This window comes from Andrographis paniculata, unplaced genomic scaffold, assembly GCF_009805555.1.
Source record: "Andrographis paniculata isolate CXL003 unplaced genomic scaffold, ASM980555v1 Contig51END, whole genome shotgun sequence".
NCBI classification, from domain to species: Eukaryota; Viridiplantae; Streptophyta; class Magnoliopsida; order Lamiales; family Acanthaceae; genus Andrographis; species Andrographis paniculata.
In genome coordinates this window covers 1,201,843-1,216,923 of record NW_026137586.1, presented here as the reverse complement: position 1 = coordinate 1,216,923, position 15,081 = coordinate 1,201,843, and the positions used below count along the sequence as shown (strand labels likewise).

At 32.1% G+C, this 15,081-nt stretch overlaps 2 protein-coding genes across 7 annotated transcripts; one reads left to right on the top strand and one right to left on the bottom strand.

Moving 5' to 3' along the window:
* Nucleotides 1-3,676: 3,676 nt before the first annotated feature.
* Nucleotides 3,677-10,899, top strand: LOC127253643 (pentatricopeptide repeat-containing protein At2g16880). 6 transcript variants are annotated; one of them, XM_051278312.1, is made up of 8 exons: nt 3,677-6,086; nt 6,252-6,319; nt 6,402-6,485; nt 6,653-6,747; nt 7,119-7,201; nt 7,651-7,692; nt 8,216-8,380; nt 10,707-10,899. In XM_051278312.1, exons 1-2 carry the CDS (start codon nt 3,755-3,757, stop codon nt 6,257-6,259), a joined length of 2,340 nt encoding a protein of 779 aa, XP_051134269.1. In that variant the 5' UTR covers nt 3,677-3,754; the 3' UTR covers nt 6,260-6,319; nt 6,402-6,485; nt 6,653-6,747; nt 7,119-7,201; nt 7,651-7,692; nt 8,216-8,380; nt 10,707-10,899. The 6 variants fall into 6 exon arrangements, with proteins under 6 accessions (XP_051134269.1, XP_051134273.1, XP_051134267.1 ...); XM_051278316.1 differs by lacking the exon at nt 10,707-10,899 and having other exon boundaries at nt 6,660-6,747; nt 8,216-8,572; XM_051278310.1 differs by lacking the exon at nt 10,707-10,899 and having other exon boundaries at nt 8,216-8,572.
* LOC127253644 (mediator of RNA polymerase II transcription subunit 20a) lies at nt 9,391-13,724 on the bottom strand. The gene is made up of 5 exons (XM_051278317.1): nt 13,487-13,724; nt 13,238-13,380; nt 12,422-12,600; nt 12,071-12,160; nt 9,391-9,780 (listed from the first exon to the last, which is right to left on the bottom strand). The coding sequence occupies exons 1-5, from the start codon at nt 13,498-13,500 to the stop codon at nt 9,538-9,540; spliced, it is 669 nt and encodes a 222-aa protein (XP_051134274.1). The 5' UTR covers nt 13,501-13,724; the 3' UTR covers nt 9,391-9,537.
* Nucleotides 13,725-15,081: the final 1,357 nt, after the last annotated feature.

Below are 15,081 nucleotides of genomic sequence, written 5' to 3'. Positions count from 1 at the left end.
GTGGATGCACTTTTAGTTTGTAGATAAATCTAACTATTTTCACCCCTTATGGCTAACACCAGTAGAGAGATCAGTCACAATTACTTACACTAAAAAAGAAGTAAATTTTATTTTATTTTTTTAAAATAGTGGTCCATGCTTGATTTATTTTGTGATAAATCAGGGAATGAATTTTGTGTTTGATACATCAAATCATGAACCCATCCTTTTTGTATATAACTTCTTTGTAGGCTACAAAAAAGTGATTCTTTTTTCTTTTCAATTTTATCTTTCTTTTTTGTTTCTGCTGCTCTTAATTTTGTCTCTGTGTGGAAAGCCATTTAGCCTTTTTATATATTCTCCTCAAATTCTCCTTTGGTTTGTCTGCAGTAGTTTTCTAAATTGGAATGTCAATTTAAGTTTGATGTAAGCCTTTTTCTTTTTTTTTTTTTTGTTATATATATATATGTATGTATATATTTCCTTGAGGGGGGATTGTTACTAAATTTTAATATAGTCCCTCCTGAAAAAATCAATGAATTCTTTGATGAGTTCCTATATGGTGATTGGGTCAATTATTTGGGGGGGGGGGGGGGGGGGGGGGGGGGAGGGGGGGGGGGTGGATAGTGTAGCTGATATGGGACCATTTTTATCAGAAAATATTCTACCCCACTTCCAGTTGGAATGAAGGCTGTATTTTACATTAATGTAATATATATATATACACGACAAACAAATATGAAAAAATTATTTTTTTTAGTCCGATTAATTTATCATTTCAGTCTCATAACTGAAACAGTATAGAAATTCGTAGAGATGTGCATATGACATATGTGTGAAACACTGGAGCACAGTTTCGCCTAAAAAATTTTTAAATTTTGATGAAATTTAACATTATCTATTTCATAAAAAAAAAAATTAAAAAGATCTTGTGTCCGTAAGATGGTGTCTAGCTGGTGGACACGTGTGCTCCGGCACGCCATGCGGGGGTATTACATGCACATCTTCAGCGTCGGATGACCAGTTAAGCCAAAAAAAAATTTTTACGAAACAATTTTTATATACACTCTAATTACGGGATAAAATGATAAGAAGTCGATTGTGGACTAAAAGAACAATTTTTCCAATAAATATACTTCGTCCATCCCAATTGAAATAGATGAAAATATGTAAGAGGTTTTGACAGTTTTACTTTTTGATTTTATGGATACTTAACGAGAGCATCAGTTACAGAAATTACCTCTATTTAGTTATCTCTTCTATTTTTCTTATTATATCCAATTAAATATTTATATTATTTTTTTATGATTAGTTATAGTAATCACCTTCAACACATTACCTTTTTACTATTTTATAGGATCCACACTAATTTTTTTTGTTTTTATATATATTTATTGCATAATATATATAAATTATTTATTTATATATTTTCTTGTATATTTTTATTGTCTAATAATATTTTTATATAATTTTATGTTAAAATTTTAAATTTTAATCTATATAAATTTTAATATTTTGAAACATATAATTTACCGTTTTAAAAATTGAAATTATTCGAATAAATTAACATATATATTAGATAATTTCTGTTAATTTTAAAATTTTTTGAATTAAATTTATTTATTTTTTGTTTTAATTTGTGTTGAAGATAATCAAGAATTGTGAATAATTGTATTTTTTTAAAAAAGTAATGAGAATGGTAACTAGTTATTATAGTAAAAACTGAAAAACTAATGATAAAGATAATAAGAGAGCTGACAGTAAAAGATGATATAATATATTTGTAATTTAAATAAAAATTTAAAAATATTTTTGTATTAATGCATGATTAATTTTTTTAAATAGAAAAGAAATTTATAAAATGAAATTCAATAGCAATGAATAGACATATTTTGATAGCACTATGCAATTTTCACTCATTTGGATTTATTTGTATGAATGTTAATATATGTGTTTTTTAGAATATTTGATTTAATTTTTATAATGAAATAATATATAATGTGATACTTTATAAGAGAATATCAAACAAAACATAATTCAAATAATTTAAATTGAAAATAAAACTTCAAAGAAACACTACATAATTGCCTAAAAATATCATTGAAAAATAATATATAACTATAAAAGATTTAAAAAAATGCAAAGTCGATATAAACATTCAAATATATTCTCTATAATATTTTCACTATTTATTAGATCTACAACAATAATAGATAGCTCAATCAAGTAAATTTATCAACAAATGTTCCACTCTTTTTTCTATTCCTTTAATTTGATTTGTCTATGTTATAGGATAAAAAAATGTTTGGAATTTTTTTATTATTCAAATAATTGCTCCCTTTTTTTTTTTTCTTTTCTTTTTTTTTTTTTAGAAAAAAGACAACTTGCCATCAATCTTTTTTACCGTCACAAATTTTTCTTTATCTAGTGTGCACTTTCGAGTAATGACTACGAATCCCAAATTATAAAAACAAAATAAAAAATGATAAACATATTCTCTTTATACCACATCAATATCTTATGAAACTCGTTGCCTAAACACCACACCATCTCTAATAATGAATCAGATTCAATAAGGCATTGATATCATGTTAAGATGGGAGTTGGGCTTCCAACCTAAAAATCAATCGGTGATAGGTAGATCATCTTTATAAGTCAAGGGAGTTCCCACATTTTTTTCAATGTGTGATATATTTAACACTCCCATGTGATAGGATTAAACCAATCCAACCTTGCAAGAATCAATTAGGAGGAATAATATCGAATAAAGATAATAATTTAACAATGTAAGAGACACAAAAATTTTAACGTGAAAAACCCTTCAAATCGAAAGAAAAAACCACAGGTCGTCCAAACCAATGAGACGACTCTACTATAATCAAATCAAGGTAGACGAGTGTTCCAAGCTATAGCACCAAATAGTGCACCAACAATTCCAAACTAATCAAACAAAGTAACAACACAAAATAACTAGAAAACAACTAAATTATTCCTCAAAAATAATTGTTACCGTCTGCCTCAAATAACTCGAGCTACAGACCTCCAAACAACGATTCAACGGGTAAAAACCAAGAACAGAGTGTACGAACCTTGTGTTCAAATTTCACTCTGATCCAACGGTCGACGAAGCCAATCATCAATTCTCTGAGACTGGCAGTGTGTTGCTGGCTCATCGATATTTTGTGTACTAAATTGATCTAAGGCTTGTTATGATGTGCCGCCCCTTCCCCTAATATGACTTACAAGTGGACTTAAAAATTAGGTTAAAAAATAATCCACATAAAAGTGAACTAATCCAATACTCTCGAGATGATAGTTTTCGAAAATTCATACAAAAATAATAAATATGGTACCATGATTCTAATAATAGTGTTAGATAATATAAATAATGGACTCAACTAAAAGTTTAAATTATTAGGATACCTATCATTTATTTATTTATCTATAAACAAAAATCAACCAACAAACAATATGAATATTATTTTATAATAATAAAATTTTATATAATATAAATAAGAATAAATAAATATTTATTTATGATTAGGAATATAAATTATTTTAAAAAATAAATAGTAATTTTTAACGTATATAAATATATTTATTTTTTTAAAAATATATAAATAAAAATTTTGTAATAAATTTAGAATAATATTAATATTTTAAAAAAAAAATTTGAACCAAACAACCACAGCTAAACCAATTAAAACCCTAAACCACGCCGGCCAAACCCCAACGCCGTCGTCTTCTTTCTTCTAGCAAAATCAAATCACGTGCAATGCCCTCCGCCACCGCCGAACCGCCGCCGCCGCCGTTAAACGACGCGCAGCTCGTCTCCACCATCACCAGTCTCCTCCAGAAAGGCTTTACCTCCGCCGCCCTCTCTCGCTACCTCCCCCACCTGAACAAGCCAATCATCCACTCCGTCCTCTCCTCCCCGGCCCTCCGCCGCCACCCCAACGCCGTCGTCTCCTTCCTCAATTGGGCTCAGACTCACTCCAATTTCAATTCCTTAATCCCTCTACCCCTCCCCGCCCTCCTCGCCGTCCTCTCTTCCCTCATCTCCCACCATAAATTCAGCGATGCCAGAAACATACTACAATCCCAAATTCGATCGGAACACCCCAACCACCACCTCCACCGCTACCTCCTCCACCCAGCGCCTCCGCTGCCGCTGCCGACGAATGCTCTTATGAACACGTGTATCGCCGCCTACTGCCGGTCCGGATTGCCCCACCACGCCGTCCAGATTTTCAAAAAAATGAAGCGCCATAAGATTCTCCCCAATTTGCTGATTCTCAACATTTTGCTGAGTTCGTTGGTAAGGAAATACCCTTCTTCTCACTCTACACGTTTTTGCAGAGAATTATTCGCTGATGCAATTAAGCTTGGTGTTCCTCCCACTGTAGTTACTTGTAACATTTTGATTAGTGGATACTGTTTAGAATTTAAGCTTAAGGAAGCCATGGAGTTTTTGAGAAAAATGGAGGATGAGTACAAATGTAAGCCTGATAATGTGAGTTACAACACAATATTGGATGCATTGTGTAAGAAGGGGAGGTTGCTCGACATTAGAGAATTGTTGATCGAAATGAAGGGGAAGGGACTTTTTCCGAATAAGAATACGTATAATATTTTGGTTGATGGTTATTGTAAGATGGGGTTTTTGAAGGATGCTGCTAACATTATCGAATTGATGACTCGTGATAATTTGTTGCCGGATGTTTGGACATATAATACGCTGATTAACGGGTTCTGTAATGCGAAGAGGATCGATGAGGCAAATAGGGTGAGGATTGAGATGGAGGAGTTGAAGATATCGCCTGACGTGATTACGTACAACACTTTGGTGAATGGTTACTTTGAAGCTCGAATAAGTTCAGAGGCGCTCAAATTGGTCGATGAAATGAAGGAGAAAGGAGTGGAACCGAACGAGGTTACATACAACATCTTGATCAAGTGGTATTGCAAAGAAGGGAGGATGAACGAAGCGTGTGAGATCGTTACGAGGATGGAAGAAGCAGGAAATTCTCCGAGTTGTGTCACCTACAATACGTTGATAAGTGGGTTTTGTAAATCGGGCGATTTGGCGAAGGCTTTTAAAACGATGGCTCAGATGGGTAGCAAAGGTTTGAAAATGGATACGGTGACGCTTAACACTGCTCTACGGAATCTATGTCAGGAGAAAAAGCTTGCGGACGCGTATGAGTTGCTGACTTCTGCGAATAAGAGAGGCTACATTTTGGATGAAGTAAGTTATGGTACGGTTATGGTCGGGTATTTAAAAGAAGAAAATGCAGGCCGAGCTATGAAGATTTGGGATGAAATGAAAGAAAGAGAGGTAGTTCCTAGTGTTGTCACGTATAACTCAATGATTTCCGGACTTTGCAAGCTGCGTAGGACGGAAGAAGCAATCGACAAGTTGAATGAGCTTTTAGAGAACGGGTTAGTTCCCGACGAGACCACTTACAACACCATTATACACGGCTATTGTTGGGAGGGGAATTTGGATAAAGCATTTCAGTTTCATAACCAAATGGTTGAAAAGTCGTTCAAACCTGATACCTACACTTGCAACATTCTTCTTCGAGGCTTGTGCAAGGAAGGGATGCTTGAAAAAGCTATGAAACTCTTCGATTCATGGGTTTCAAGAGGGAAAAGTCTTGATACGGTGACGTACAATACATTAATCGCGGCTTTGTGTAAAGAGAAGAGGCTGGAGGAAGCTTTGGCTCTTGTTACTGAAATGGAAGAAAAGAAATTGGGTCCCGATAATTATACATTCAATGCCATTCTTGGTGCTCTTAATGATGCCGGGAGAACTCAGGAAGCTGACGAGCTTTTATCTAAAATGTTAGAGAGTGGTAAAGTAAGTCGATTTTTAAAGAAGATTGATGATGACCAAAACATTGCTTCTAATCCTTCTGAGGAGTCGGAATCGAGTTCCACTAAATCTGTACAAATCAATCAGCTTTGTGCTGAGGGAAGGTACAAAGATGCCATGCTTATCTTTTTCGAACATACGGAGAAGGGTCTTGCTTTGGATAAGTCCTCGTACATTAATTTGATGAATGGGCTCATAAAGAGAAGGAAAAGTATTGTGAATCGAGGTTAGTGTCTTAGCGACTTATTATCTGTATTCTTTATGGTTGTGTGTTTTCGATTTCTTTTGTGTGTATTTGTTTGTGTTCTAGATTTTGTTTCACACTATGCAATCTATAAAATAAATAATTTTTCTAAGAAACAGTACATCTAAAACCTATATTTCGAAGCAGGGGTGTAAATCTTTGGACACAGTTGTTGCAGCTGAACGGCTTGCATTGGCCATCCCAGCACTAGAAAGGTATGCCACTCTCGATGAAGAATAAAATTACGTCGATATGATTGAAGAATTAACGTTTACAATTTTACTGTTCATTGAGCAGATGCCTTGATGCTCGAAAAAGCTTGCTTCATGTTGATCGCATTCAGCTAGAAGTGTTTTGTTGCTGCCTCTATGAGGCTTCCAAGTGTGTGACCAAAATTTTTTTATTTCTTCCCATTTGCCTCCCTAAAACTGTTATTTTTAAGTAGTCTCGATTAACCCGTTGTTCTTCGGAATTGTTGCTGTTCCCTTTAGTGTTTCTCTGTCTTCCTGGAAGAATATTGTCTGACCAACTGGTTCTGCTGTTGATAGAATGCAGCGAATGGACTTTTCCTTCCAAAACCAACACTTCTTGGGCTATGGCTGAAATTGACATTGCCAAATATCTGTTACACAAATTCAGTAAGGTTAGATTATCCGAATCTTTTAGTCATCAGTTATTACCTCTGGTTCAAATTGTACATGCGTAAACATGACTAGAGACATGAGGAAATCTTATCTAGGCAAAGTTGAAATGCTAACTTACACAATATAATCAATTGTGTGGATTTGAAAAACTTGGTTTGTTCGTGTTACCTAGATTCATCTTCCACTTTTTGCTTGCAGATCATTTTAACTAATTTCAACCACTTGATAATCTACCTTTTACTGCCAATTACTACATTTCAGACATTATTATCCTTGATATTCTCGGTGATTCTGTCAGTTCATTATTTAAGATGTATGGCTGTGTTAAATCAATATGAAATTTCGTTTTACTTTGAGTGGATTTCCACAGGTAGCTCAACAATCCCTTACTCGTTCCCCAATCGTGCACCCGGGAAAACAAGGAAAGGGGCTCGATCAGCAATGCTTATACTAGTAAGGGTGTGTGTTTGTTTGGAGTATTGGATTTTAGTTTGAGATTTGAATAGTAAAAATTTTGAATATGAATAGTTGTATGATGCGATATAAATAAGTATTGATGTGATGTTTTGAACGTAAAATTAATTTTTAATATAATATAACAAGTGAATGTTTGATTTGATTTTTTGGGGGAAATCTTTTTTATGAATTGTAGGAGTTTAATGAAATTTTATAAATGAACACACCCGAATTGTGCTCTATTTGTGTCTAAGCATTCTAAAATTGAATAGTCTGCCATATTTCATTCTCAGTGATACTTAGTATTCTCTTTGTCCGCTAACAATAGACACATTTGACTGTTTAGGGCATTCACAAATAATATGCATGTTTCGTTATTTAACATACTTGTTCGCTTGATTGGTTTCATTATCTATTTTAATGCATTTATGCTTCTTTTAAAACAGGAGACAGCCGCTCGTTTACAATGCATTTCTATCTACAAGAAGGTTAGCGAACTTCAATAACAAATACTACATTAGTCCGGCTCTAAAGACCACATTTATTTTGTGTGTTGATATTTGAATATTAATTATTATATCAAAACTTAATACAAATCAAGTAAAAATAGCAAAAATACTTATTAGTATAATACTAATATAATGACTTCTTGAATCATTTGCTGTGACTGTGATTTGTTTCTTGAAAATTATGCAATTTGCTATGAATAATCCTCATGAAAGAATAAATGTTCGAATAAAAATCCCCTTTCAAAAAAAATGTAAGTTTTCAATGCGACTTACATTATCACTTAATTTTATTATTATTTTAATTTTACCTGTTCTGATTTTCGCCGGTAAAATGCCAATCCACTTCCATGTCTTCCTTCCTTCTCCCAATTGTGTTACGTTTTTATTGATATGCAATTCACACTTCTATTGGACTTTTTTGTATGTTTCGAAGGGTTGTGTTTCCATATGTAAAATATTCGCAATAGACTTCAATTCTTCTATGTTGTGCATTTTGAAGCAGACGATGATTCAATATCTGAGGCGCCCCAAATAGAGTCGAGTGTCTTTCATTGTTAAAGCTGTTTTGGGAGTTGATGAGTAAGGGCATCAGCTCATGTCGACAGAAAAGACTACGCCAGAAGAGATAAAGGATGAAATCCGGCGCAAGTTATCGATTGAGAGAAAGGTATGAATTTTTTTAAATACAGAGCATAGAAGAGGAAATTAGGCAGGTCGTCTTCTCTTGAAATTTTAGTTGAACAAACAAGAATCTCAAGTTTGTGATGTGTTGGTATTATTCATGTCACAACCACATAAGAATCTTAGGCGGCTGTATCGAATATAGAGCTTATTGGATTTTAGAGAAATCTTTTAATAATTTTGGTGTATTCGACAATTCATTGGAATATTTTATTATAATAATATCAATAAGATAGGCAAAGTTTAAATGTAAATATAAAAATCAAAATTGATAATTTTAATTTGAATCATTTTAGCAAGTCTATTTTGTTATTTTAAATATATATAATTTTTAATAAGATTAATTCTCTTAAAATTTTCAACTTCTTAAAGTTGTTTTCTTTATTAATCCATATCCATATAATTTTTCCTCTCATCACCCTATTTATTCCTTACAATTTGTATGGAGTATAAATAAGAAATTGAATATGAAAATCGTGAGCTATGTGAAAGTTGCTCTTGAAAGAAAGAGTATACTCTCTCTGTCGGTTCAAGGGATCTTTTAGAATTTTGTAATAAATTAAGAAATAATTTTACCTCTGTTCTAAGGTCTCATTTTTAATCTTTAAATATTAATTTTATATTAAAATTTAGTACAAAATTTAAAAAAAAAATTATAAAAATACTTCAATTAGTGTCTTATAATACTAATGTTAATGTTAAGTACAATTATATTGATCTTAGAGCGGACGGAGAGAGCAAGGGAGTAGTATTTTAGTATTTTATTAATTAGCGAAAATTTGTAAGAAATTTGGACATTTTTATTAAAAATATTTTGATATTAGTATATGATTACTTTTATTATTAAAAAAAATAAAAAAATAAAAAACAAGATACTTGGAATAAAATGGACAAAAATAATAAGAATGGTACTTTGAGTTAAGACAGCCGGAGTATATAATTCTATATTTAAAGACAAAAAAAAAAAAAAAAAAAAAAAAAGAATACACATCAAGATAAACTCATACACTTCAAGCACTGTAATTGACATTTTCAGGCAGAAGTGCAAAAGTAGCACATTAGTATGTACAACTACAATCACAGATAGAGATCGATAACAAAGATCGATCAGTAACAATAACAAAGATCGATCGATCAGTCAGTCTAAGTTCGAGTAGCCTGTAGCGACTGCGATGTGGCTATCATTTGAGCTGTAATGCTTGCATATTGAACTGCCGTATGTTGTAGGCTATACTGGTCCGACAGACCGTACTCCCCAAAATTGGGTTCCACGTGCACAAAATGACCCGGCAATGATCTTTTCGACAGAGCTTCCTGCCACAGATCGAAGAACTCCCCCATTATTTGATGTGATTTTTCCCACGATGAAATCGGTATATACTCCATCTGCAACACAAATCAAGATCTTCACCATTCGACAGTTCTCTATCTATAAATACGGTTAAAATGCAAAGCTAAAGTCGAATCAAAACACAAACTTCTGTTTTAGAGATCGCAGAAATACCAGAAACAGTCTTGTCATAGCTAATTATGCAGCAACTAATAGATAGTATTCCAAGAAAACCCGACAGTTATTGTTTTATCATGACAAAATTAAACAGCAAACTGATTTCATCTAGGCACTTGAAGAATTTTCACTTTCCTTTTGAAAGCTATAATCAAGAAACCGAAGAAGACTAAGAAACCAACATGTTAACAAATACTCACTCCATCCAAGAGAAAATATTTGTTATCTTATTTGGTCATCCGTCACAAATGTATCGATTTCTTTTTCTTTTTCATCTCATAAATAATATCCTTACAACAATATTACTCAATATTTTATTTTATTGTATTTTTAAAAAGCATAAATAAGGACATCTTTATCTTTTCATCTAATACAATTACTTTTTATACAATAAATATTACTCCCTTCGTCCTGACTAGTATGTCCACTTTATTGTAGACATGAGAATTTAAGAAGGGTATAATTAGTAAATAATTAAGAATGTATTAGCAGAAAGAATTGTTCGTATAATAAAATAGTTATAGATTAAGATAAAGATAATTAATACAATTAAAATTATAAAAAAAATTAACTTTTATTTTTAAAATAAGATTAAAATGTACTCCCTCCGTTCCAAACACCGTACAACATTTGTGTTTAGCACGGGAATTTAGGTGGAGGGTATTAAGTACGGTAATTTGAGATAATTTGGATATTAAGTGACGTGATTGGAGAGATAAATGATTATTATTTTTTTTTTTATTTCAGTAATGTTGGGATAAAGTGAAGTGTATATTAATTATTTCTAAATTTGAAAATGTTGCAGTGAGTTTGGGATAAACAAAAAAGAAAATGTTGCAGAGTGTTTGGGACGAAGGGAGTATAATTCTTTTTCAAAAAAGAAAAGTGACAAAACAAATGAACGGAAGAAAACGGAAACGGAAACATGGACGTGGTAAGTGGGACTGAATATTGTTTTTAATCTTTGCAAAAAAAAAAAAAGTCAGATAGATATTTTTCTCGGAGAGACTATCACTTGGGAATTTATTATGCTAGTTTGTTCCAAAAGTGGTACTAGAATGCAAATTTCCACCACAGTTTTTTCATACAAAAGGCCATGTGCATTGTTATACTAAGTGGAGCACCATTCCTCGAATATCATTACAACTGTTGCAATTCATGAATTATACATAACCAAGATAAGTAAAGGTATCATCTTCATCATTGATTATAGGTCTTGTAATCAAAACTAAAACTTATGGTCCAAAATTTAGTTGGGAACAAATTTTCGACTTGTAACAGAACTTTCAAACACCATTTTTTTTAAATCTAGGAATATCACTGATTTCCATAGGCACAGTTAAAAGTTTCAAACTACCTTCTTTCAAATGCCACAACAACAAACCACTTAATACTCTCAAATGATCGTCTCACCCAAAAGACTATTAAATATTAACCAGGGGAGGAATCATTTTAAATATATATGTATATAGTCATCTCACCCAAAAGCTTATACTACCTCATCCTCATGTAATTGCTATTATGTCTAATTTGGGACGTCCCAAAATATTTGTAACTTTTATTCATATTTATATCCATTTTTTCCCATCTTTTATCCCTATATGTGCAATTTATAAAATCATTTCAAATAAAAAGCAAGGACAAACCGTAAAAAACTATCAAACTCATAGCACCTAAACAACCGCGCTAAAAGTAAACAAAACAAAAACACATTTTGGACGAAGATAGTTAATCAGGAGAAAATCATTTCAATTACATTTGTTTACACACTCGTATTTAATTCCCTGGCACACTCCCATGTGTGTAGGTAGGATTCTTTCCAAATTTTAGTTCCTCTCTTTTTCCTAGTTTATAACTGTATATGACAGTAACGGGTGACAACGAGGATTCGAGCGCAACAAATTAAACGACTATCTAACATAAAAACTTAAGTTTACATTGAAATGAATCATTTAATTCCTCCAGCAAATAAAAAGCTAAACCCCTATCTAGGCTTTATTGTATTTAGTGGACCATAAAAATAATCAACGAAGTAAACAACTACCAACTTCTTCTAAAGAATCTATAATTTCAACGAGCACATTTGTCTATTTTATTTTATTTTTGTTTATTCCTTTATCCAGCACTAGCATACATAATTAGCACCAAAGAGTACAATAATGGTGTTACCTCCATTACTATGCCCCTCAAACTTTCAGAGTGCATCGGAACCACCTTCCCCACTCGCAGTTGAAAGTCGCCAAGTTGGTGTTGGTTCCCCTGAATTAAATTAAAACATCCTATCATGTACAAAATCAACATCTAGCAACCACAGTTTCAGTTACCATCCTTTTTATACATCAGATGGGATACCAAATAACTACAGAAATATAACTAAAATATATATTTTTTTAAAAAAAAAGGAGGGGGGGGGGGAGTACTGAAAGTGAACAAACCAATTTTATTTCATAAAAATCCATTGCAAATTTTTTTTTTTAAAAAAGAAAGAACAGAAAAGAAAAGCACGTTAAAACCACTAACCTCAAAGCTTAGAGCAAACCGTGTCTTATAGGATTGCAGCTTTTCCATTATCATCTGAATACTTAAATCAGCTTCCACCACAAGTCGTTGACCTCTAATCACCAAGAAATATTTACTGGGATGATCCCCAAGAAGTATCCCCACAAAATCACGAGGAAAATCGTTCCCAACTGCTTGGTCTTACAATCAACATAAAACAAAACAATGTTTAGGTTGCAAACAAAATTCCACTTTTTAGCTCACATGAAGTATTTATATTTATGTGTTTACCAAAATGGTAGGATTATTTGTAATCATAGTTTGACGAATTATCGTATTCCGCATCTTTGATGGGATAGGATATAGGATTGATCACAGAGCTTTAGTAATTCAAAGCAAACAAGTGATTAGGTTAGAACAATAAGTAGTCAATTTAGTGCTATAATTGAAATGTATCTGCAATATACAGCCAGTTTCAATCATTTTAGTCCCAATTCTTTTCAGCCTGCTATGATCAATGGAAAAATGTATAATTTAGAGAGTAAATAATGGGATCAAAATTCCTAAACCCTGAGTTGTGTTATTTATGAGACGAAAATTAATGGAGTTTCTTGTGAACTAAAAGAAAGGTGTTCCCCTACTGTAAATCAACATATGAACAAAATTCATAGCACCACAGAAATGGCGGCTGTACTAATTGCTAACCAAAGATAACAGAAAATAAATTCATCTCATAGCATCATGATACTGTTGTTGTGCTCGAAAGATTATCCAAAATCGGATCGGCTAAAAAAAAAGCCCTAAATAGAACAATAGAACTCAGGGTAGGGTAGGTACCTCGAACACTGGCTCGGTAGAAGCTGAGAGTGGACTTCCAGCGGCCTTCCTTGACGCCATTGAGGCTCTCAGCGCACTGCGACACTTCCGAAAGGATCTGAGTGTTGACGGTTGTCCCCGGGTTTGGCTGCCAGTGCAATATCCTGCGTAATTGTAAATTAATTCATGACCAATTGAATGTTGGAACCGAAATCAATGAAGATTCAACAACTTATTCTAGTTCATTCAGCTGCCTGTCGAACAGATTACCATTTGATGGGCATTGTTTTGGTTTGGGATCTTCAATTTTGCACTGCGCTGCTTGAATGAACAAAAAACAGTTTGAAGGCTTAATAAGGTTCGAGAAGAAACAGCAGACGAAGGTCGCCGGAGATGAAAGAGGCAGACGAGGTGAGGAAGAAGAAGGAAACAGACGGCGATGGGGTTGGGGCCGGCGTGGTTTAGGGTTTATTATTATTACTCTCCCTCAGTCCGGTTCCATTTTTCATTTATGGTACTCTTAGGGTGGCGTGTTTGTCTGGCATTGGATTTTAAATAAATTATTTTAAAAATATATATATATATATATTAAATCAAATATCTATTTTTTATTTTTTATTTTTTATATTATATTAAAAATTAATTTTACATTTAAAATATTATATCAATATTTATTTATATTATTTAATTGCAGCATACAACTATTCAAATTCAATATTTTTACTATTCACTCAAAATTCAAACTCCAAACAAACACACTCTAATAAAAGTGATACTCCATGGGAAGGTTCCATTTTCATTGTGTAGCTGCTGCAGTTCCCACATTATAAAAATATATATATATAATTTGTTTTTTTTTTTAAATATAATTATATACTTTAATTAAATTTTAAAATTCATAATTTATATTTTTTATTTTTATTAAATTATTTATTTATTTTAATCCTAATCTATAATTATTTTTCTCAATGTGTTAGTTACTAATTACTTGATACCTACAAAACTATGCGACTGCGGAGGGAGTAATAAATCTTTAGGGTTTAGGGTGCTAATGGTGCTATATTTATTGCATATACTCCAAATTTAGGAGGGTAAAAAATAAGGACAAAGTTATTTTAAGACTCTCTCCGTCTCACGTACTATGTTATTTTTTTTTTTTTTAAATAATTACACATTTTAATCTTATTTAAAAATTTTTAATTTATTTTTTAAAAATTTTAATTAAACTAATTAGTTATCTTAATCTTAATTTATAATTATTTATATTATAAGATAATTATTTTCACTAATACATTGTTAATTATCTATTAATTACACCCCTCCTAAAATACTGTGTCTACAGTTTAGCAGACACGGTATGTGGGACAGAGGAAATACTATTTTTAAATACCACTATAATTAAAAATACTATTATTTCTTAAATTTTGGGTTAAAATTTAATGTATATTTTTAACTAGACGGAAAAAGTATTATTTTAATACTCTGTCCTTAACATATATAATGTAATATTTTTCATTTATGTCTATCACACATTTTATGTCACTTTTATTTTAAAAAAGAAATTACATAATTTAATTATATTTAAAAAATTTAAATTTAAATTTTTAATTATATTAATTAATAATATTAATTCTAATTTATAATTAATTTTATTATATTATGGTTATCACGACTGAGAGGTCGGGCTCAAGCTTCAGGCCCTGGCAACCATCTATTTGCTAGCCGTTATCCGTTCACCTTCTTTCCCGACTATGCTTCTTGTAAAGTGGGGTGCTATCGAAGTAGCAATCCATCCGTTCCTATTCGATAGTCTTTTTAGCTTGCTAACCTGTCTCATGTGCTTCCGAACCTCGGCTTTGTACTTG